This window comes from Oryctolagus cuniculus, chromosome 11, assembly GCF_051225735.1.
Source record: "Oryctolagus cuniculus isolate XC-2025 breed Fujian yellow rabbit chromosome 11, ASM5122573v1, whole genome shotgun sequence".
NCBI classification, from domain to species: domain Eukaryota; kingdom Metazoa; phylum Chordata; class Mammalia; order Lagomorpha; family Leporidae; genus Oryctolagus; species Oryctolagus cuniculus.
Window position 1 is genome coordinate 55238608 of NC_142877.1, and position 23252 is coordinate 55261859.

At 54.4% G+C, this 23252-nt stretch overlaps 1 protein-coding gene across 3 annotated transcripts in view; it reads left to right on the plus strand.

Moving 5' to 3' along the window:
- Positions 1-20351: 20351 nt before the first annotated feature.
- ACVR1B (activin A receptor type 1B) overlaps positions 20352-23252 on the plus strand; it is a 38255-nt gene continuing 35354 nt past the window's right edge. The window contains exons 1-2 of one of the 3 annotated variants that reach the window (XM_089308384.1): positions 20446-20558; positions 21534-21575. Coding sequence is in view for 1 of the 3 variants with exons in the window: in XM_051845500.3 (XP_051701460.1) it covers positions 20468-20558 (91 nt within the window). In the remaining 2 variants the exon portion in view is untranslated. Of the gene's footprint in view, positions 20559-21533; positions 21576-21890; positions 22046-23252 lie in introns of those variants that run through there. The other 2 variants (XM_051845500.3, XM_089308385.1) reach the window with 2 other exon arrangements.

Sequence of the window (23252 nt, forward strand, 5' to 3'; positions counted from 1 at the left end):
TTGCGCCCTGGTCTCGGTGTCTGAAGGCGACTTTCTAAGCCGGGTCTCCAGCCCTGGCCTCCCTTCCTGAGCTCCAGATGTCATGGCCTAGCTCCTTCTAGATGGCTCCTTGGATGACATCTGGAATAGAACCCGCCCCCCAAACCTGCTCTCCATCCCCGTCTCAGACAATCATTGACATAATCACCGGATATCTGTTCTTGACTCCCTTCTCCCTATCACCTGGGGCCCCCAGCCTCCAGCCAATCAGGTGAACACAAACTCTGGTTGGTCCTAAGTCCCAAGCATCTCGCAACATCCTCTCCCTCTCTCCATCCCGGCCCTGGTCCCTGGTACGGGGCTCCTGGATCCCAGCTCCCAGCATTCCCTCCTAGGTTAGTGGAGCCTCCTCTTGGTCTTGCATATCCCTCCTGGCCCGGCTGTCGTCCTAAAACACAGGGAACTCTTTTGTAACACTCTGCCCTGGGCATCGTGGCCCCTGGGGGCGGCTGTCCAAGCATCTTCTGGCAGACCCTTTGTGCTTGATCCAACCTGGCCCACGGCTCAGCCGCTCACCTCAGTACCCCACGGTCTCCCTCCGGGCCTCTGTACGCCCCTTGCTCCCCATCCATGACTCTCAGCCTGGCTGACTTGCTTTCCTCAGTGAGTGTGTGGGTGGTGTGACGTAGTGGCTTCTGGAGACAGGCAGGTGGGGGGTGGAATTGCAGCTCCGCCGTTCTCAAGCTGTGTGACCTCAGGCCTGTCAACCAGCCTCTCTGAGCCTGTCATCTGCAGAGAGGCACAAGCGACGCCCACCATGTCCCATATGCACTGATGTCTCTTTCCAACCACCTGCACCCCCCACCCGCCAACAGCCTCCACTCTTGTTCAGGAACCACCACTTCTTCCCTTGTAGGAACAGTGGTGGTTCCTGGCCTCCATGTCAGTCCACCCGGGTGCATAACTGGGCCCAAGAGCTGGCACCTGACCCGCATGCTGGACCATCAGTTCCTAGCTCCTGGCCTGGGAATCGGAACCCAGTGAGAATCCCGTGAGGCTAGGCAGACGGTAGACCCAAAGGCTACCGGTAGCCACATGGCCCTGTGAGCCGGGAAGCAGAGACACAGTCGAGGCAGAGACTCAGAGAGAGAAAGACAGATGGAAACGGAGTGGGGCTGCTTCTGAGTCCAGTTTCACTGAGCCGTGAAGAACTCTTGCATCCCTAAGGCAATATAGGGTCCAATAAAAAAGAAAATGAAAAATTCCATTCAACAGCCGCCCTGGGTTTCTCTTACGTGCAACCAGCAGAGCCCTCACTCATCTGAAAATGTTGCTGTGAAATTAGAAGTTTGCACGCGTACAGCAGAAATTCAACAAAAGCAGTCTTTGTAAGAGATCTAGTTCTTTGAAAGAGTGACAGAGCAGGGAGAGACGAGAGAGAGAGGGAGGGAGGAACAGACCCTCTCCATCCACTGATTCACTCCCCAGGTGGTCTAGGCCAGGCTGAAGCCAGGAGCCTGGAAGTCCACCTGGACTCCCACGTGGGTGCAGGGGCCCAAGCACTTAGGTCATCTGCTGCTGCTTTCCCAGGTACAGGATGCAGGTGTTGCGAGAAGCAGCCTAACCTGCTGCGCCACCCTGCGGGGCCCCAGGAGCCATCTTCTTATCACCAGGAACTCAGTGGATGGATGAGGCCAGGGCTGAGGCCGAGATGTTGAACTCTCTGTGCCCATTTTTCTACTCTAAGCTCAGAAATGGAGTCTGGTGCTTCTCCTGGTCTCCTCCCGTGAGTGCGTATGCAGTGTTGAATGGAAGAAGTAAAGGGTCATATTTTGGTAATTTTGAAAAGGAGGGAAAGGGGCCAGCTCTGTGGCGTAGTGGGTTAATTCTCTGCCTGCGGCGTCGGCATCCCTTACAGGTGCTGGTTTGAGTTCCGGCTGCGCCACTTCCGATCCAGCTCTCTGCTACATCCTGGGAAAGCAGTGGAAGATGGCCCAAGTCTTTGGGCCGCTGCACCTGTATGGGCAACCTGGAAGAAGCTCCTGGCACCTGGCTTCACAACAGCTTAGCTCTGGCTGTTGCAGCCCTTTGGGGAATGAACCAGCAGATGGAAGACCTCTCTCTCTCTCTCTCTCTCTCTCTCTCTCTGTAACTCTACCTTTCAAATAAATAAATAAAATCTTTTTTTTTTAATTTTTTTTATTTTTGATAGGCAGAGTGGACAGTGAGAGAGAGAGACAGAGAGAGAAAGGTCTTCCCTTGCCATTGGTTCACCCTCCAATGGCCGCCGCTGCAGCCGGCACACCGCGCTGATCCGATGGCAGGAGCCAGGATCCAGGTGCTTTTTCCTGGTCTCCCATGGGGTGCAGGGCCCAAGCACCTGGGCCATCCTCCACTGCACTCCCTGGCCATAGCAGAGAGCTGGCCTGGAAGAGGGGCAACCGGGACAGAATCCGGCGCCCCGACCGGGACTAGAACCCGGTGTGCCGGCGCCGCAAGGTGGAGGATTAGCCTATTGAGCCACGGCACCGGCTCTAAATAAATAAAATCTTAAAAAAAAAAAGAAAGAAAAGAAAAGGAGGGAAAGATTTGCATAGACTCACACCCCAGCAAATTGTGACAAATTTTTTTTAAAAGATTTGTATTTATTTGTTTGAGAGGCAGAATTATAGACAGAGAGAAGGAGAGACAGAGAGAAAGGTCTTCCATCCACTGGCTCACTCCCCAAATGGTCACAGCGGCCGGAGCTGTGCCAATCCGAAGCCAGGAGCCAGGAGTTTTTTCTGGGTTTTCCCATGCAGGTACAGGGGTCCAAGGACCTGGGCCATCTTCCACTGCTTTCCCAGGCCACAGCAGAGAGCTAGATTGAAAGAGGAGCAGCCAGGACTTGAACCGGCGCCCATATGGGATGCCGGCGCTGCAGGCTGTGGCTTTACCCGCTAAGCCACAGCGCCAACCCCTGTAGCAAATATTTTCATTGCATAAATACTTTCCATACTTTATAACCATGGTGCACATTCCATTTTCTGCCTGGGATTTCTCACTTCACATATCATAAATACTTCAATATTTCTACACAGATGTTATAAGCATTTTAACAATTGTATAGCATTCTATGCAACACATGATGTAATTTATTAAGCCGTTCCCTGGACATTCCCTGTTTTTTTTTTTTTAATCACAATCACGGTGGAATGTGTATCTTTGTGGATAAATTTATTTTAAATTAGCTTTTGTTAAGTGTTTTAATTACGAAAGTAGTATATAACCATCTTTAAAAATGTTAATAACACAGATTATTGAGAAGAAAATATTTGTGATTTCACCACCTATTTTGCTGTGTAACCTCCAATTCTCTATCGTGGGTAGTGTTTTTACAAATGTTAGATTATATTGTTCCTGTTTTATAACCTGCTTCCCCCTGCAATTAATGCTGTATCACAAATGCCTTTTTGGGTCACTAAATGCTTTCATACAACCCTTTGTAGTTTTTTTGAAAGATTTATTTTTATTTATTTGAAAGGCAGAGTTACAGAGCGGTCTTCCATCTGCTGGTTCACTCCTCATTTGGCCGCAATGGCCAGAGCTAAGCTGATCTGAAGCCAGGAGCCAGGAGCTTCTTCCAGGTCTTCTACGAAGGTGCAGGGGCCCAAGCACTTGGACCATCCTCCACTGCTTTCCCAGGCCATAGCAGAGAGCTGGATCGAAAGTGGAGCTTCTGGGACTCAAACTGGCGCCCATATTGGATGCTTGCGCTGCAGGCGGCAGCTTGAACCCACTGCGCCACAGCGCCGGCCCTCCGGCAACTCTTTGTATGGGGCCCCTTACATGAATAATGCTGTATTTCTGAGCATTTGTTACTAGTATTTTAGTTTTTCGGGTCAAACCAAAATGATATTCCCAAGGCAAACCTTTATGCACATCTTTGCTTCCAGTATTTCTTTAGGACGAATTCCTACACCTGGAATAAGCAGGGTTAAGAAACACATGGAAATCCTTGGAATAATTTCTAGGAGTGGAATTATAGAGTTCAAGTTTATGAAATTCTCCTTTTTTGAAGGTTTGTTGTTTGTTTCTTGTAAGGCAGAGTTAGAGAGAGAGAGAGAGAGAGAAATCTTTTATCCACTGGTTCACTCCCCAAATGGCCACAATGGGCAAGGCTGTACCAAGCCAAAGCCAGGAGCCTGGAACTCCATCCTGGCCTCTCACGTGGATGACAGGGGCCCAAGCCCTTGACCCATCCTCTGCTGCTTTCCCAGGTACAGTGGCAGGGAGCTGGATCAGAAGTGGAGCAGCCAGGACCCGTGCTCATATGGGAAACCAGCATTGCAGGCGTGGTGGCTTAACCTGTTGTGACACAACACCAGCCCCATGTTTATGAAATTCTTTAAGGCTCTGGTGTGTTGCTGTTCCACTCTTTCAAAAAGCAAGGAGGGAGTAGGCATTCGACTCACCGTTGATACCTGAGTCCCATGGGGCCGGCGCTGTGGCACAGCGGGTTAACGCCCTGGCCTGAAGCGCCGGCATCCTATATGGGCGTCAGTTCGAGACCCGACTGCTCCACTTCTGATCCAGCTCTCTGCTATGGCCTGGGAAAGCAGTGGAAGATGGCTCAAGTCCTTGGGCCCCTGCACCTGCGTGGGAGACCCGGAAGAAGCTCCTGGGTCCTGGCTTTGGATCGGCACAGCTCAGGCTGTTGCGGCCAATTGAGGAGTGAACCAGCGAAGGGAAGACCTCTCTCTCTCTGACTCTCCTCTCTGTGTAACTCTGACTTTCAAATAAATAAACAAGTCTTTAAAAAAATAAACATACTGCCGGCACCGCAGCTCACTAGGCTAATCCTCCGCCTTGCGGTGCCGACACCCCGGGTTCTAGTCCCGGTCGGGGCGCCGGGTTCTGTCCCGGTTGCCCCTCTTCCAGGCCAGCCCTCTGCTGTGGCCAGGGAGTGCAGTGGAGGATGGCCCAAGTGCTTGGGCCCTGCACCCCATGGGAGACCAGGAGAAGCACCTGGCTCCTGCCATCGGATCAGCGCGGTGTGCCGGCCACAGCGTGCTGGCCGCGGCGGCCATTGGAGGGTGAACCAACGGCAAAGGAAGACCTTTCTCTCTGTCTCTCTCTCTCACTGTCCACTCTGCCTGTCAAAAAAAAAAAAAAAAAATACCTGAGTCCCACCTTCGAGGGCTCCATTCCAGCTTCCTGCTAATACACACCCTGGGGGGTTGGGTAGCGGGTGCCGGCTCAAGTGCTTGGGTCCCTGTCTCCCATGTGGGAGATCTGGATTGGGTTCCTAGCTCCAGCGTTTGGCCTGGCCCCGCCCTGTCTTTTGCAGGTATTGGAAGATGAACCAGAGAATGGGAGCTCTGTTTGTCTCTTGTCTCTCTACCTCTCAAATAAATTGGGGGGGGGGGGAGCAACGAAACAAGGAGGCAGGCTGACAGACGGAAGTTTCTGGAGTGGAATTGGAATTTTAGTGGGGAGGGGCTTTGTCTTTGGTAATCACCTCCCAAGGGAGAGACAGATGGAAGGCCCCAGGGCAGGGACCACACAGCTCCAGGCTTGTGTCCTCCAGCCCCTGACCCACTGCAGGGCAAGCCCCTCCAGTCTTGAGGGTAAAGGACAGACATCAAACGCCTTGGGTTCAGAGCGCTGGCTCCGCATTTTCTCGGTGGCTCAGGAATCCCATCTGCGAGGTGAAGTTCATTGTCCCGCTGTGGTGTTTGAAGGGGACAAGGAGGAGCAGCCAGCGCACTGTATAGCCCCACTCTAGATGTGCATTTGCTCAGCCCCGCCGTGTCCGGTCCTGGGCTGGCTTTTGGAAAGGCTTACGGAGAAATGGTGGCAGAGAGAGTGTTGAATCAGGGAATTTCACCAGCAGTTGCCTGCCTTCTGGGCTCACAGAGCACTGGGCAGCCAGTGTGGGGCATGGTGGGAGGGAGCCCCCTCGGCTGGCCTACCCCCGGCCCCCCGCAGCCCCCAGGGGCTGGCTCTACAGCAGCGGTGGGGTCCTTTGGCTTTTAATCCACAAAGCCTTTCTCTCCCCCCCCAACACCCAAGCAGCCTCTGCAGGTTCCCATGACAACAGCATGCCTGGGAAGGACCAGCCTGGGGGAAAACCAGATTTTACTGTAACAAAAAACTGGCCATAAGCCACAGGCAAGGCCAGCTGGGACACAGGCTCTGCAGAGAAGCTAGACCCTGGGACAAGGACCACAGTGATGGGAGCGCCCGCTCTGTGCTCGGGGCTGGCACACTTTGAGCCCTTCCTTTGGCTAGATACCATTGTCCCCTCAAGCCAGGTATGCGCGGCATGGGCTCCTGGGAGCCTTGTGCGTAGGGCTGTGCAGGTGGGCAGGCAGGTAAGGGGCGATTGGAAGCTAGGGTTCTCACTTCAGGGCCCAGGGTACTGACCCCGCTCCCCTCTCCACGCCCTTGGCAACCGGGCAGGAGCAGTATCATTCTGTCCTCAGAGCTTTTGCAAGGTTACACCACTGACAGATCACAGGGCTGGGATTGGACTCGGTTTGGCTTGAACCCAAAGGCCATGGTCCTTCCTTTTCTAGGGTGTGTGGAAATAGATTGGGGGCCCTTATATTCCCCTTCTCCTGCCACATTTACCTGTAAGCCTGGGAGGAGAGCCATGGCTGCCCAGGACAGCCCCAGAGGGAGAGTCTTCACCTTTCTGTGTCTCCAAGCCTTGTGCCAGCCTTTTCCCAACACACCCACACACATGCACACACGCACGCACACGTGGGCGTGAACGCAGGCCCTGACAGGCCCATGCTGCCCTCCTTCCCACAAGGGACAGGCCCACCTACTCCCCACAGGCTCCCCAGGCAGGGGAGCCTGCCCACACCTGCTCGCCTCACCTGAGAGCCGCTGGAAGGCAAGTCTGCCCCCGCTGTTCCAACTCACTCTGTGTAACCTGGCCGGGGCTTCCCAGAGCTCCTGGGGGGTCTGGGAGACCCCTGGCACTGTGTGTGTTTTCTTTCTGACTGTCAGGACCTGGAGCCTTGCCTGCTTAGGGTGGGGCCGGTTCTATGGTCTCTACAAGACACTCTTCTCTCTCTGCTGTTTCTCCAGGGCTCACTTCCTACTTCACCCACCCCACTTCCTGTCCCCTGTGTGGATGGTGGCCCGTGGGTCTGTGTGGCAGGAGCAGTGGCCCTCTGTCTGTCTGGTGCAGCTCTGAAAGCCGGGCGCTCACCTCTAAGGCCTTGGAGTGAAATCACAACATTTGCAGAAGATCAATCATTCCCCAGGTGTTGGTTCTGCAAGTATCCCCCCTCAAAGGCAGGTGCATCTGGGAAACAAAAGACAAGTCCAGACCCACCCTTTCCAACTCTGTTGAAGTCAGGGGAGCAGAGAGAAGCCTCGGATCCCACCAAGTTCCCTTTGAGAGGTGGGCTGGGTCTGGGGCAGTAGCCTGAAATTTTGCCCTAGCAGGCAGCGTTGACACACTTGGCTTGGAAGCAGAGCTGAGGTGGTCTCCCCATTTGCACCCTACACTTCCCATGGGCTCCCCTTGGAGCCCCCACCGACATCCTTGGGGAGGATGTAGCAGCCACTCTGAGTGGCCCAGACACCCCCTGCCATCCCTAGACAGGAGCCCTGTCTCTGTTTATGCCAGACTGCAGAGGCTGGGGTAGTGCATGGAGCACCTGCAGTCTTTCTTTGGAGCAGCCACGCGTCCACCCCCAGGACAGCAGCCTCCAAAGTGGAGCTGGCCAGTGAGAGAGAGGCTGCCCACTTAAGGAGGAGAGCAAGGCGGCAGTGTGGGTGCTGGGGGGGGGGGGGGAGGGCAGGCGGCAGAGCCTAGAGAGGACCGAGTAGGGAACGGTGGCCAACAGGTGTCAGTATCCACTCTGCTTTTTCCCTCTTCCAGGCAGAATGGTGGGGGATGGGGGGTAGGGGCTGGAAAACATCGCTGCTGCCTTCAGCGCTAAGCTCTGTGCCCTCCCCCAACCCTCTCCAGCCGGGCCGGCCTGGGTGGGCGCTGGGCGCTGAGTAAGTGCACGCCAGTGTGCTGACATGACGGCACAGCACTCAGTCTGCGAAGGCCAGACTTCTGTCTCTCCTACCCCCCCGGGAATTTCATAAATAAATCCCTGGACCTGTGCCAAGAAGAATTTCAAGGCTTCTCTGCGTGTGTGTGTGTGTGTGTGTGTGTGTGTGTTTCCAGAAACACAATGCTTTGACATGATGCCTGGGGTGCAAACGCCTAAGCTTAACTCATGGAGAGGACTGAGGGCGGTGGTCTGGCTGGGTCGGGCAGGGCTGCAGCGAGCCAGACAAGCAGCAGGGGAGGGCATCGGTCCGGCGGCGGCAGGCAAGCAGGCAGCAGTGATGGTGGGAGCCGAGGCTCTGCAGCTGGCGGCCAGTAACCTGGCTCCCCAGACGCCCAGGCTGCCCCGGGGTTCAGATTGCCCTGCCTCCCCGCCCCCACCAGGTCTCTGCAAAATGCTGGGGTCTTAAAATAGTACACACACACACACACACACACACAGAGTCTCTCACACATCGAACCCACACACGCACACTCACTCTCTCGCACACGCACTCACACTCAGACAGTAGCATCAGAATGAGGATCACAAAAAGTGGGGGCGTGGTGGGTGGGGCAGGAGGCCAGGCCCTCTTCCCGGGCAAGGGGTATGAGAAGCAGCAGGGGATGGAGGAGTCCGGAGGAGCAAATGAGACAGAGCCTGTGTCTGGATGCGTGTGACAAGGCGACAGGGCGATGGTCACATCTGAAGTGTGTGTGTCTGTGTGAGCGTGTAGCTGGGATCAGGGAACCGAAGCTGTTGATGGAGACAGCTTGGCAAAGAAGACCTAGGTTTTCCCCTTGGACTGTGAACTCCTGGAAGGCAACAACTCGGGCTTAATCACTCCCAGGACCTACTCCAGCGCCAGCCACATGTGCACCCACTGTGCATTCCCGGGACGGACACATGGTCGGGTAGAACATCAAATGGCAGCAAAAATCATTGGCAAATGAGAATGGTGCATGGCCAGAGTGAGAAGATTCCAGCACTCAGCGGGCATGAGCAGAACCTCTTGGCGGAGCGGGGCGGGAGATTGGAATGAGTGACGCTGTGGTGACTTTGTGATCAGCTTGGGGAAGCGCAGATGACCTGTGCACGGAGGCAGCAGGAGGCTTCCTGGAGGAGTCAGGTTCTGAGCTGGGAGAGCCACGTGTGAGGTGCTGGGCCAGCCACAAGGACAAACACTTCAACCGGGGAGGAGAGATGGGAATCAGGGAGCCAGATCTCACGGGATCTGAGAAGGCACAGGGCAGGGGACGTGTGGAGTGGGTGAGGCTGGAGGGTGTGTGCACAGGGACACACCCACTGGCGCACCTGGCGGAAAATCTCTCTGTCTCTCTGGGTCCCTCCTCATCTGCCCCTTTCTGCCATTCTCTCCTGGCCTGCCCTCATCCAGGGTGTGTTCCACGCACGTGCCTCCAGCATTCACCACTGTCTCAGGGACTCAATTTCCACAGCTTCTTAGCTCAGTGCTCCTGAGAGAGGTGTGAACGGCTCAGCCAGTCTATTCGCTGCTTTGCCAGGGCACACGTCCACTGAGGCCAGAAGGCAAACCACGCACACTCCCCCCGGAGAAGCAGGTGCATCTGCTGGGAGAGGTGGACTCTTGTGATCCAGGCAGGAGGAAAACTGTGAGGAGTCAGGGTGTGTGTGTGTGTGTGTGTGTGTCGGGGGCACTGGGCAGGGCAGAGGAAGCACAGGAAGCAGGGAGAGAGAGAGGGAGAGGGAGAGGCCACTATAGGAACCCGGACAACAAGGGAGCAGGGCCAGGCGTAGCTGGGTGACCTCAGAAGTTGCTCAGGCCCCCTGGGCCTCAGTTCCTCTTCTCTACAATGGGGTGAATCACGCTGCTTCTTCTCGTGGGGTTGCTATGCAGATTACACAGTCTGGCTCAAGTTCAGAGCAGAGTCAATGTCCAGTCCCTGAGCTCTGGTCTCAAGTGCACAGGAAGTCGGTATGCGTGGAGAGTTAAGTCGTCGTCACATAGAAATCTTTACTGCCAGCTTTGACCCTGTCCTGAACAAGCCACTTACCTTGTCTGCACCTCGGCCTCTCTCCCTGTACAACAAGGGGATCAGACGAAATAACTTCACAATCCCAGCGAGGCTGCCAGTAGCACAGTTCTTAGGCCAGGGTGGAGCCTGTGTGTTGTGGAGAAGGCAGAGGACAAAAAGGCAGGGAGCTCTCTCTCGGGGCCCGAGGGCGCCATGTGTGCCTGGTGCCTGGTAGAGGGAGGAGGCCGGGAGGGAGAGGGAGAAGTGAGAGAGTGTGACGTCAGTTATGAGGTTCACCAGGGCCCAGAGAAGAACGTTGTTGGCTAGACAGGCTCAGAACAAGAAGAGAGAGACGGGCAAAGCAATCCTGTTTGACCACTGGGCGCGCCCAGGCTCAGGACATGGAGCCCATTTACCAAGGAGGCACTGGAGTGGATCCAGGTCAGTGCAAGGGGCAAAGGAAAGAAATTGCTCCCAGGATCAGGCAGAGCATGAGTTAGAAAACCTGGGAGCGTGGCTGGCACCATGGCTCACTAGGCTAATCCTCCGCCTGCAGTGCCGGCACCCTGGGTTCTAGTCCCGGTTGGGGTGCCAGATTCTGTCCCGGTTGCTCCTCTTCCAGTCCAGCTCTCTGCTGTGGCCCAGAAAGGCAGTGGAGGATGGCCCAAGTGCTTGGGCCCTGCACCCCCATGGAGAGACCAGGAGGAGGCACCTGGCTCTTGGCTTTGGATCAGCGCGTCAGCCACAGCACATTGGCTGTGGCAGCCATTTGTGGGGTGAACCAACGGAAGGAAGACCTTTCTCTCTGTCTCTGTCTCTCTCTCTGTCTCTCTCTCTCTCTCTCACTGTCTAACTCTGCCAAATAAATAAAAATAAAAGAAAACATGGGAGCACTCCCCACCCCCTAGGACCACTGAGAGCAAACTGCAGACTGTGGCCTTTGAGATTCTCAGGTTCGTAGCAGCCCCCTTGCCAGCACCCCTGTACTCAGCTACCGGGCACATTATGCGCGTTCTCGCCATGGCCTCACTCGCCCTGCCTCTGCTTCCTGCAGTGCACTGGCCAGCTGTCTCTCCGGGAGTCCCAACACTCACAACCGTCCTGTCTCCTGCTCCCACATTAGGCTTTTCAGCACCTACAAAAGAAACGAGTCCATGAAAGAGAATTATTGCGACCTCAGCTTTAGGTTCTGCAATCCTGCATGGGCCCTAGTGTCCCTCTGGTGAGCCCTGTCTGCCTAGACAGCATGCCCACTCTCCACAGTGGCTCCTCCAGCTCACCTGCCATCACAGCTGTCTACCCTGGGTTCTAGCTCCATCACTTACCCTTCTTTCTGAACCTTTGAATTCCTCTTAAGTCCTTTATTATGGTCTCAACTGCAATCTTTCTCTTCTTATTAAAGTAATGAAGCAGGGCCAGTGCTGTGGTGTAGTGGGTTAAAGCCGACACCTGCAGTGCTGGCATCCCACATGGGTGCCGGTTCGAGACCCGGCTGCTCCACTTCCAATCCAACTCTCTGTTATGGCCCAGGAAAGCAGTAGAAGATCACCCAAGTCCTTGGGCCCCTGCACCTGTGTGGGAGACCCGGCGGAAGCTCCTGGCTCCTGGCTTTGGATTGGTGCAGCTCTGGCCATTGCGTCCAACTGGGGAGTGAACCAGCGGATGGAAGACCTGTCTCTCTCTCTCTCTCTCTCTCTCTCTCTCCCTCTCCTTCTCTCTCTGTGTAACTCCAACTTTCAAATAAAACAAACAAATCTTTAAAAAAAATAAAAAATAAAGTAATGAAGCAAAATAAACACTTTCTTGGCTTTGTGTATCCTTCTGCTCTCTTTTATAGTCTGGGAATAATTTTTAAATTGGATTATTTAGCCCATTTACATTTATTGTAATCATGAATATCATTGAATGTATTTTCACCATATCATTTTTTTTACATTTTTATTTATTTGAAAAGGGGGGGGATGGTCTGCTCACTGATTTGCTCCCCAAATGCTTACAATAGCCAGGGCCAAGCCAAAGCCTGGAGCCTAGAACTCAGTTTAGGTCCCACTGGGTGACTCCCAGGGTATGCACCAGCAGGAAGCAGGGTGACAGGCAGAGGATTTGGCTCTCAGGCCAAGGCATTCTGATATGGCATGTGGACATCCCAAGAAGCATTGTGACCCTGTGACAAACACTCTCCCCTTAACTCTTCTTTCTATTTACCCCATTGCTGGTATTTTCCTTTCCTTTGTCACCTCCTTTGGATTATTTTTTTCTCTCTACTTTCTTCATTCTCTTAATCTGGAAGTTACATACTGTTTCTCTTCTATGATTGAATAGCTAACAATTAGTGAGGTATGCGTGAGTTTGCATATAACTTACACATTTTATTTTTCTAAAATAATTATTTATTTGAAAGACAGAGTTACAGAGGAAAATAAACAGAGAGAGAGAGAGAGAGAGAGAGAGAGGTCTTCTATTTGCTGGTTCACTCCCCAGATGGCTGCAATGGCTGGAGCTGTGCCAATCCAAAGCCAGCAGCCAGGAACTTCTTCTGGGTCTCCCACATGGGTGCAGGGGCCCAAGGACTTGGTCCATCTTCTACTGCTTTCCCAGGTCATAGCAGAGAGCTGGATCAGAAGTGGAACAGCTGGGACTCAAACCAGAGCCCATATGGGATGCTGGCACTGCAGGTGGCAGCTTTACCTGCTATGTCACAGCACTGGTCCCAACTTACACATTTAAGTGTAGCCCTCATTTATTTATTAATTTTAAATATTTATTTAATTAATTAAAAGGTAGAGTTAGAGAGAGAAAGAGACGGGGGAAAGAAAGATTGATCTTCCATCTGCCAATTTGCTCCCTAAATGACCACAAAAGCCAGGGCATGGCCAGGTCAAAGTCAGGAACCCAGAACTCCATCCCAGTCTCCCATGTGGGTGCAGGAGCCCATGCACTTGGGCCATCGTTTGCACCTTTCCAGGCCATAGCAGAAGGCTGGATCAGAAGTGGAGCAGCCGGGACTCAAACCAGTGCTCATACGGGATGCCAGCATCACAGGTCATGGCTTAACCTGCTGAGACCTCATTTGTTTTTCTTTAATTAATTTTTTAAAGATTTATTTATTTATTTGAAAGTCAGAGTTACACAGAGAGAGATGGAGAGGAGGAGAGAGAGAGAGAGAGAGAGAGAGAGAGAGAGGTCTTCCATCTGCTGGTTTACTCCCCCCAATTAGCTGCAACAGCCGGAGCTGAGCTGATCCAAAGCCAGGAACCAGGAGCTTCTTCCAGGTCTCCCACACAGGTGCAGGAGCCCATGGACTTGGGCCATCTTCGACTGCTTTCCCAGGCCACAGCAGAGAGCTGGATCGGAAGTAGAGCAGCTGGGTCTTGAACCAGTGCCCATATGGGATGCCGGCGCTTCAAGCCAGGGCATTAACCAGATGGGCCACAGCACTGGCCCTGAGACCTCATTTGAAAAAAATCTTTTTGGCCGGCGCCGCGGCTCAATAGGCTAATCCTCCACCTAGCGGTGCCAGCACATCAGGTTCTAGTCCCAGTCGGGGCGCCGGATTCTGTCCCGGTTGCCCCTCTTCCAGGCCAGCTCTCTGCTGTGGCCCAGGTGCTTGGGCCCTGCACCCCATGGGAGACCAGGAGAAGCACCTGGCTCCTGCCTTCAGATCAGCACGGTGTGCCGGCCGCGGCGGTCATTGGAGGGTGAACCAACGGCAAAGGAAGACCTTTTTCTCTGTCTCTCTCTCTCACTGTCCACTCTGCTTGTCAAAAAAAAAAAAAAAAAAAAAAAAAAAAGAAAGAAAGAAAAAAGAAAAAAAATCTTTTCTATAAGTGTACAATTATTTTTGCTTCTAATGTTTATTTTCATTTACCGGAAAGGCCAAACAACAGCAAGACAGAGAAATCTTCTATCTCACTTCCCAAATGGTCGCAAAGACCAGGGCTGGGCCAGGCTAAAGCCAGGAGCCAGGAGCTTCATCCAGGTCTCCCACGTTGGGTGGCAGGAGCCCCAACACTCAGAGCATTTTCCACTACTTTTCCCAGGCAATTAGCAGGGAGCTGAATTGGAAATAGAGCAGCAGGGACACAAACTGGTGCCCTTATGGGATGCTGGCATCACAGGCGGCGGCTCTACCTGCTACAACACAACACTGGCTGTGGTGCCAAGTACTAGAGCTATCTTTTGCTACCTCCCAGGTGCACATTAGCAGGAAGCAGGATTGGAAGTGGAGAAGCCAGGACCTGAACCAAGACACTCCAACATGGGATGGGGGCATCCCACACAATGGCTTAATCCACTGTGCCACATCACATACTCTTGAGTGGGCAGTGCTAAATTGGCTGTTCCTTCTCTCTGCCCTGTTTTGTTTTGTGCTTTTGGGTATTGTTACTGTGTCGGTTACATTTCTTGGAATTTCGTGTGAGGATCCTCCTCCTAGCCTGGGCGGAAGTTCTGCTTCTCCGGGAACTTCCTGTACTTCCAGGAAGCACTGGTGGCCCCGGGGCCACTTGAATCTGAGGATAGTTTTCCAGATCTCACACACACATATTTGGAATGAGATCAAGCCACCGAGGTCAGCTTGCTATGAAGGATTCTCTGGGAAGATTTTTCCACTATTCTCACCCAGAGCCAAGGCTAGTCACCCAGCCTTCCTCACTCGGAGTGTCTTGAAGGAGGTCTTCATTTCTTGTTCATCTTCAGACTTGGCGTCTCACCTGTGGGAGCTGTGGCTCTGTGCAGAGGATCTTACGTTAGATTCCCTGCTTTGGATGGGCCTGGGCTTCAAGTCATCACATCCAAGGAACTCTGATTCTCTGTGTACCCAACTTTGCTTGCAGAAACCAAAGTTCAAGTTCAAGTTCACCTGCTATGCAAATGCTCTCACTCTGGCGATGTGCTTTCTTCCTCTCTTTTGTTCCTTAGTTTTTGACCTCAGGGATTTTTCTTTTTTTCCATTGCACTGTCTGAGCATCTTGAGCTGTGTTCAGCTGAGGGTTTGCTGATGGAAACCCAAATATTCTTCCCATAGCAGCCCGTGGTCATTGTGGTCCCTCAGCGCCCTTTCACTGCAGTTGTAAGCATGGCCAGATCCAAGAGACCTCCACCCCTCTCGTCCTGGGACTCTGGGCCCCGCAGGCCTCTCCTGCTTGGTCTCCACAACTCGCTTCTCGCCCAGGTCCTTTTCCTGTCCCCGGAGCTGTTTCTTCTCAGTCTCCTCTCTCCTGCCTGTGTCCTTCCAGAGCTTTCGCGGTCGCTTGAGCTGTGTGAACAACGTGGCTGCACTGCTGACTTCCAAGTCCACATCTCCTTGGCGCTGGGCGCCTACAGGCTGCCTTTTAAACTCAGCTTGCTTGACAGGGAACTCATTGTCTTTTTTTTCCCCCAAAGCTGCCCTTCCTATTCTGCAAAATGGAGCCAGCAGGCAGTGGTCACACTGGTCAGACCATCCCAGAATCCCATGGGGCCATTCCCTCTCCTCGCCGGCCACACCCCATCAACCCTGTCTCCACCTCAGTCTTTTTTTTTTTTTTTTTTTGACAGGCAGAGTGGACAGTGAGAGAGAGACAGAGAGAAAGGTTTTCCTTTTGCCATTGGTTCACCCTCCAATGGCCGCTGCGGCCAGTGCACTGCGCTGCTCTGAAGCCAGGAGCCAGGTGCTTCTCCTGGTCTCCCTGGGGTGCAGGGCCCAAGCGCTTGGGCCATCCTCCACTGCACTCCCGGGCCACAGAAGAGAGCTGGCCTGGAAGAGGAGCAACGGGGACAGAATCCGGCGCCCCGACCGGGACTAGAACCCGGTGTGCCTGCACCGCAGGTGGAGGATTAGCCTAGTGAGCCGCGGCGCTGGCCCCACCTCAGTCTTTTGAGCCTGCTTTGTTTTTATCCCCTCTTCCAGGGCTGCTGCCTGGGTCAGGCTACCTCCAGTCTCGCTGAGCTCCTGGGATTGCCCCATCTTCGGCTTCCTCAGCACCAGCTATCCAGCCGTACAAAGCTCACGTTTGCTTGGTTTGGCCAAGTGCTCGTCCTAAAACACAGATTTGTTCCCATTGGTCACCTACTTTCTTAACACCCTTCCAAGGGCACTTCCGCACCTGACAATCTTTCCAACTCGACTTTTGAGCTCCACCCTCTGGGTGCACTGCTCTGCCACTCACCGTCCTCCTAAATGCCAGACTGGTCCCTGCCATCCGCTGGCCCACCCCACACATGCCTGTCTGGCGAGCACTCTTGGATTTCCTGACAGTCAGCTATAAGCAGCCTCTTGGTGGAGCCTTGCCCGTCTCCTCACACCTCCCTGCAGAGCTGAGCCATCCTCACCCTCTGTGCCCCTCTGAACCTTCACGGGGTTGTGTCAGCGTGTATCATGCAGGGCTGCCTCTTTCTCCCTGCTTCTCTCTATTAAAGTATCTCAGGGGCAAGAGCCACGACTGGGGCCGGCGCTGTGGCGAAGCAGATAAAGCCTCCGCCTGCAGTGCCAGCATCTCATATGGGCGCCGGTTTGAGACCTGGCTGCTCCACTTCTGATCCACCTCTCTGCTGTGGCCTGGGAAAGCAGTGGAAGATGGCCCAGTCCTTGGGCCCCTGTACCTGCGTGAGAGACCCAGAAGGAGCTCCTGGCTCAACACAGCTCTGGCCGTTACGGCCATCTGGGGAGTGAACCAGTGGATGGAAGGCTCCTTGCCCTGCCTCTCTATAACTCTGCCTTTCAAATAAAAATGAAATAAATCTTTAAAAAAAATCTTTAGTCTTCTTGTGACTAATGACCTTGCTGCTCCCCAAGGCAAACCGTGCTGTCTCCTAGGAAACTGTGTCTTGTGACCAAGATGGCAGTTGTAATGCTGGGTGATCTGCTTACTGGAACCTGGAGAGCAAATTTTTCCTAGTAGAGCAGAAGGCAAAAGAAGTGTGTGGACTGTGGTGCAGGTGCAGCCCTAAAACGAAGGTAGCTTACAAAAACAGACACTTTGGGGCCAGCATTGTAGTACAGCAGGTTAAGTCACTGCCTGCAACACCAGCATCCCGTATAAGCGCTGATTCAAGTCCTGGATTCTGCTCCACTTTCTATCCAGCTCCCTGCTAATGGCCTGGGAAAGCAGCGGAGAATGGCTCAAGTGCTTGGGCCCCTGCACCCGCGTGGGAGACCAGTATGAAGTTCCAGGCTCCCAGCTTGGCCTAGCCCCAGCTGTTGCAACCATTTGGGGAATGAACCATTGGATGGAAGATCTCTCTGTCTCTCTCTCTCCACGTCTCTGTAACTCTGCCTTTGAAATAAATAAATAAATCTTAAAAACAAAAATGGATGCCTTGCTGAGGACTTCAGGGATGGTGAGGAGGGGTGGGCGAAGCTTGCCCTGTGGGAAGGGGCATGGGGCACAGGCGTGGACTGGGACGTTTGTCCTTGTGCACCCCGGAACCTGGAAGGGAAGGGGCCTCATCTCCAGGAGGAGATGCCCCAAACACAGGTGAGTGGTGTGTGTGTGTGTGCAGGATAGAACTCACCCCTTCCTGTCAAGTCTTCTTTCCCACCTGCATCCAATCCTGAAGCCCTGACCCTGGAAAAAGTTTGAGATGTTGCAGAAAGCACAGGGCAGTGGGCTGTGGCTTTAATGATCAGTTCCACGTGAGCTTGGCAAGCTGTTTCTCTAGGTCTCAGTCACCTCAAGCATAAAGTGGGCACCACTCAGGATCACAGTGAAGACCAAGGGCCAATAATCATAACAGCTGTTCTTTCATTTCCTGCATGTCAGAGACTGGACTAAATGCTTTCCCTAGAATATCTTTTTCTAAAAGATTTATTTATTTGAGAGGCAGAGTTAGAGAGAGAGGGAGAGACAGAGAGGGATGTCTTCCATCTGCTGGTTCACTCCCCAAATGGCTGCAATGACTGGAGTTGGGCTGATCTGAATCCAGGAGCCAGGAGCTTCTTCTGGGTCTCCCATGCGGCTCAGGGGCCCAGGCACTTGGGCCATCTTCTGCTGCTTTTCCAGGCCTTCAGCAGGGAGCTGGATTGGAAGTGGAGCAGCCAGGACTCAAACCAGAACCCATATAGAATGGCTGTACCATAGGCGGCAGCTTAACCTACTATGCCACAGTGCTGGTCTCTTCCATAGAGTATCTGAAGCAATTCTCACATCTCTATGACACAGAATTGTGCTCAGCTCCATTCCACAGATGAGTGCATTGAGGCTTAGGGAGAGAAAACAACTTGCTCAAAGTCAAACGCTATTAAGGGAGCTACTGGAGATGGCATTTGATCCCCAGACCCAGAATTTGGCCTGGTGCCTTGAGGCTCGTGGCTGGCTTTGCTGCCTAGCGGTAAAGCAACCTTAGCTTTACTGCTGGTGCATCTGTTATTGTAGCCACAGTGGCAACATAGTGGCAACCCTTACTGAGCAAGACACAAAGGAGAGTCTCTGCCCCTTGCAAGGGGAGGGGAGGACCTGTTTTCCCTTCCCAAACACAGAGACAGCTTGCTGATTGTATCTGTTAAACAGTGTCCCTCCTACACTCACATCTACCCAGAACCTTCAAAGAAGACCTCAAGCTCTTTGTGGAGGTAATCAAAGATTACTGGAATGCCCGCCGACTGGATTAAGGTGGGCCCTAAATGACTGGTGTCCTTCTGAAATCAGAGAGAGAGAGAGAGAGAAGAGAGAGATGGGACCAGAGACACAGACTCAGAGAGCAGGCAGCCCTGAGAAGACCCAAGAGGCAGAGATGGGAGCTTTGTTTCCACAAACCAAAGAAGAGCAAGGATTCAGGGTACCACCACGAGCTGGAAGAGGCGAGAAAGGATTCTTCCCTCGGCTCTTCAGAGAGAGCAGTGGCCCTGCCAACACTGTGGTCTCAGATTTCCAGCCTCCAGAGCTGTGAGAGAACACGTTTCTGTTATTTTAAGCTACCCAGTTGGTGGTGCTTCGGGAAGGAAGCCCTGGGGAACTAGCTGTGTGCACTGCAGCTGGGAGACCCGGTGTGGACAGAGTATGCCTGGGGAGACCAGTTAGATGCTCAGGAGGTGGGAGGTGCCTATTGGAGGTGAGGGGGGGAGGGCGGGAAAGAGAGCAGAATAAAAATAAGGTGTTTATTTGTCCAGCTGCGGGATCCACTTGGCAGTGCCTGGGCACGTGTGACCGTGTGTGCATTGTGTGTGTGCCTCTCGTCTTGTTTTTCTGCCCAGGGAGAGGATGGTGCTTCAGTTTGATGACAACTTGTAAGACGAAGAGTCCAGCAAGAGTCCACCTGAGAAACTTGCTCCAGCCCGTCCGGCTCACAGCCAGGGAACTTGGGTTTAGCCAAGCTACAAGCTTGCCCAAGCTTCGTTATCAGGAGCCTGGGAGACCCTGCCCTGTTCACCATCTCCGACCCCCTTGCCTCTGAGGGAGTGAACTCTTCTTCCGCCTAGCTTCCATAAGCATCTTTGTCTAAATCTGAAAGTGACATGTATTTAGCACAAATTTGGAAATCGCCCAAACGTTTAAGGGAAAAGAAAAGAATTCTTCCTGGCAGTAACTACTGATAACGTTGGGTAATATCCTTCCAGTCTTTTTTCCATGCAAATATATAGTATCACCAAATTTGAACAGCACTCTGAGTAGTTATGTAATCCACTTACGCCTTTAACAGTATCTCACGCCATTAGTTTTTGCAACCATGATTTTAAAATCATAACTCGTGTTCCATCTCCCAGACGGCTCATAATTTAACGGGCTTCGATTAGCGCCTACGCGGTGTCCAGTGCTCGCAAGGATAAATGGGCAAGTTGACATTCGGCATAAACATTCGTCGTCTCCCCTTACGACTTCCCGGACACGGACACCGGCGAATACCGGGCAAAGGGGAATGGCTAGCGAGAGGCTCTCGGTAGACAGGACGCTCGCGGCCAGGAGGACAGCGCCGGCGGCTGCGCCCAGCCCCCACCACGCCTGGGCTGCATCATTTGCAAAGCCTTGCTGTGTTATGGAAGGAGCGTGCACGCACGCGGCATTGCAGGGGGCGAGGGTAGCGAGCGAGGACCCTCTCCCCGCCCTGGGGCCACGCCGGGCGGCTCCGGGCTCCGACCGCGCACCAGCCGCAGCTCGCCCAGGGCCCGGTTGGGGGGAGGGGATCGGCGCTGATAAGGTAACCCGGCGCTGCGTGGGGTGCAGCAGAGGGGCGGAGGCTGCACGTCCGGCTCCGGCCTCCTCCGCGCCGGGCGCCGCACGGCTCCGCGAGGCTGGCCGAGGCGCGAACCCCGCCCACCCCTTTAACAGGGACACTCCCCTTTAAGGCGGGCGCCCGCGCGCACCCCGGCCCCGCCCTTTCGGGGGCGCGCGCGCGCGCCGGCTCCGCCGGGAGCGCACGTGCCGGCGCCGGGCGGAGGAGCGGGAGGCGGGAGCGGGGCCGCGGGAGGAGGGGAGGCGCCGGGGGCGCGCGCGCGCGCGCGCTGGGCGCTGCTGGGCTGCGGCGGCGGCGGTTACTATGGCGGAGTCGGCCGGAGCCTCCTCCTTCTTCCCCCTCGTCGTCCTCCTGCTCGCGGGCAGCGGCGGGTCCGGGCCCCGGGGGATCCAGGGTGAGTCCTGGGGTGGGGGCGGGGGCTGGGCTGCAGAGGGCCGGGCGAGGGCGAGGCCTGGAGCTGCGGCCCCCGGGCGACGGCGCGCCCCCCTCCCCACGCGCACAATATGGCCGGGCGGGGGGCGCGAGGTGTCCGGGGTGACCCTCGCTCGGCCTCCTCCTCTTCCCCCCCGACCTCCGAGGCGCGGCTGCCCCGCCGCGGCCCGAGCTCGGCCGGGCCCCGGGGACCCGAGCTCTCCTCCAGGCGGAGCTGGGTCCGGGCAGCGCTCAGGGGGTCGCGCCCCCTGGCACCCTCAGCGTGCGGCGCTGGGGACCCCTGGGGCCGGCGCCTGCGAGATAGGGAGCGCCGTGGCTTCTGCCCTTCAGCGTGTCCAGGGGGCGGGGGGCAGTGTATCTTCGCTCCAGATGCTCCTGGGTGGGGGGGCGCCTGTTTCTCCCGCCAAGATTGGGGGGTTCGGGCCGTGGGGGGTCTTGGCTCTCCGCCGAGGTATCCTGGTGTGGAGAGGGTCCTCACGCCCAGCGGGCTGGAGGGGAGGGGGTCTCTGACCTTTCCTTGAGCCCCCTGCACTTGGTGTGGCTCGTCCCCTCCTTGCCTGATGTTCTGGGAAAGGGAATCCCATTTCCCCCGAGCACCGTCCCTGGAGTTCAGCGGGGCACCCCCCGACCCTCGCAGCCCACACGCCGGGCCGACGCAGTGGGGAGCAAGTGGGAGGAACAGGCCCCTACACCTCTCCCAGGCTTGGCTCTGGAATCTGGTAGCCTTGTGAAGCCTGGCTCCCGGCGGCTGCTCTGATCCTGGCTGTATTTGCTTTCCTCCTGGCCTCCCCCACCCCACCCCACCCCACCCCAGGGGGCCCATTCAGTGGATCTCTCTGCCGATGCCTGTCAGGTGAAACCCTAGAAGCTGGCCACCACCCCCACGGCCATCGCCGGTGTGCCTCGCCTTGGTCACCACTTAATTTCCTTCCCACAGCCTCTGCTGCCTGATGCTGTACCCACCCTGGCCGCCCTGAAGGTGGGCACCTTCCTGGGGTGGGGGTGGGGGGGACATTCTAGTGGCTGTGCTGTTTGCAGAGAGGCCCCGAAACCCTAACCCTGCTTCCCTTTTCGGAGAGTCGGCTCAAATGCGTTTTGGCATTGGGGTAGCAGGTGAAGGTTATATTTGGATTTCAATAGGTTGAACTGATTGTTGTCCCACAGATGGGTCTGGGGGAGACCAGCCCCGGATAGGAAGCCTGCTGCTTTGACTTCTCAGCATCCCCCTAACCTGCCAGGCGCTGGGGGCCGTGTGTGTATGTGTGTGTGTGTGTGTGTGTGTGTGTGCGCGCGCGCGCGCGTGTGTTCGTGTTCTCAGGTGGCTACAGACCATCAAGGAGACGCCACTTTGGCGTCTCAGAAAACAAGTTCATTATCTCGGGCTTTGATGTTTGTTCCGGGCGGTATAGGCTCTGCAGTGGGGTCTTTGTTCACTGGCTAATGCTCCCGGTAAGCACCTCGCCCGTCCTTGGGGCATAGGTAACCTCCACAGGTCTTATAAACACCGTAAAGGTGCACCTTTGTTGCCTGATAGCGATTTCCATGAATAAGGATGTTTGCAGGGAAGGGGAAGCATGGGGGGCTTATTATGGGCCGTGCATTTGGGATGTATAACCTGGTATAGGAAGTGAGGTGGGGAGAATAAGGAGACTCAAGCCTTCAGGTTTGTCTGGTGTGTGTGGTGTGTGTGTGTGTGTGTGTGTGAATAAATCCTTAAATTCCTAGCATTGGAATTTTTATCCTGCCCATCATACCCCCAGGATTTTTAACAATCATTTATTTCCCTGCTGGTTTGGCGGAGTGGCTGTGGGGTTTCTCTTGTTGTTGTTAAGAGTGTTTAATTGATAATCCCACTGGTTGTGAATGGGGCAGAGTTCATTTTTTTGGTAACTTGCCTACAATGGACATTTGTTGGGGTGAGGGTGGGTGGGCGTAAGAGGGAGCTCCTTTCTGTTTTTGGCAACTGGGAAATTAGGTTGTGTGTCCAGCAAACATTCTCAAGGGCCTTTCAACTTCTTGGCCAGACACTATATTTTTTTTTTCCGGGACACATGGAGTTGCCAGTAGTGCACGCTGCTGAGACCACTGTTGCAAAAGGCTTAAAGTCACACGTCACTTCTGGGAAAGTAGAGGCTGTGCAATGACAAGAAGTTGATTTTTTTTCTCCATGCCCTGCCTTTCCTGTGCTCCCCTACATGGTCTGGGAGAGGGACAGAGCCCGGCAGCTCCGATGCCCACAGCTTGGAGGGGGAGGGAAAGCAGTAGAAGGATAGGTGTTTCTATTAATTAATGAATTACCTGGGACACAGCGAAAGGCCAAGGTGATACAGAGAATGAGTTTCAGGCTAGAAATAGCATCCATTTGATAGGTATATCGTGTTGTTAAGACCTGGCTTTGGAATGTTTACCTTAGTGGTTAACATTGAGTTAGTAAAAGGAGAACAGGACTTCGATGTCTCAGGACAAAAGCAGAGGGACAGACATTGGAGGTTCCTTTTGAGTTGACTAAAAATCCAACTTGAAGCCAAGCCCTGTGATTTTGTTGCGTGGCCGTGGATTTGGAAACAGGGCGGAAGCCAGCTCCTGTGGAGGAGCAGAGACCCTCTCTGGAGTTTTGTTAGGACAGCTCCCGGAGCTGATGTGATAAAACCTGTTA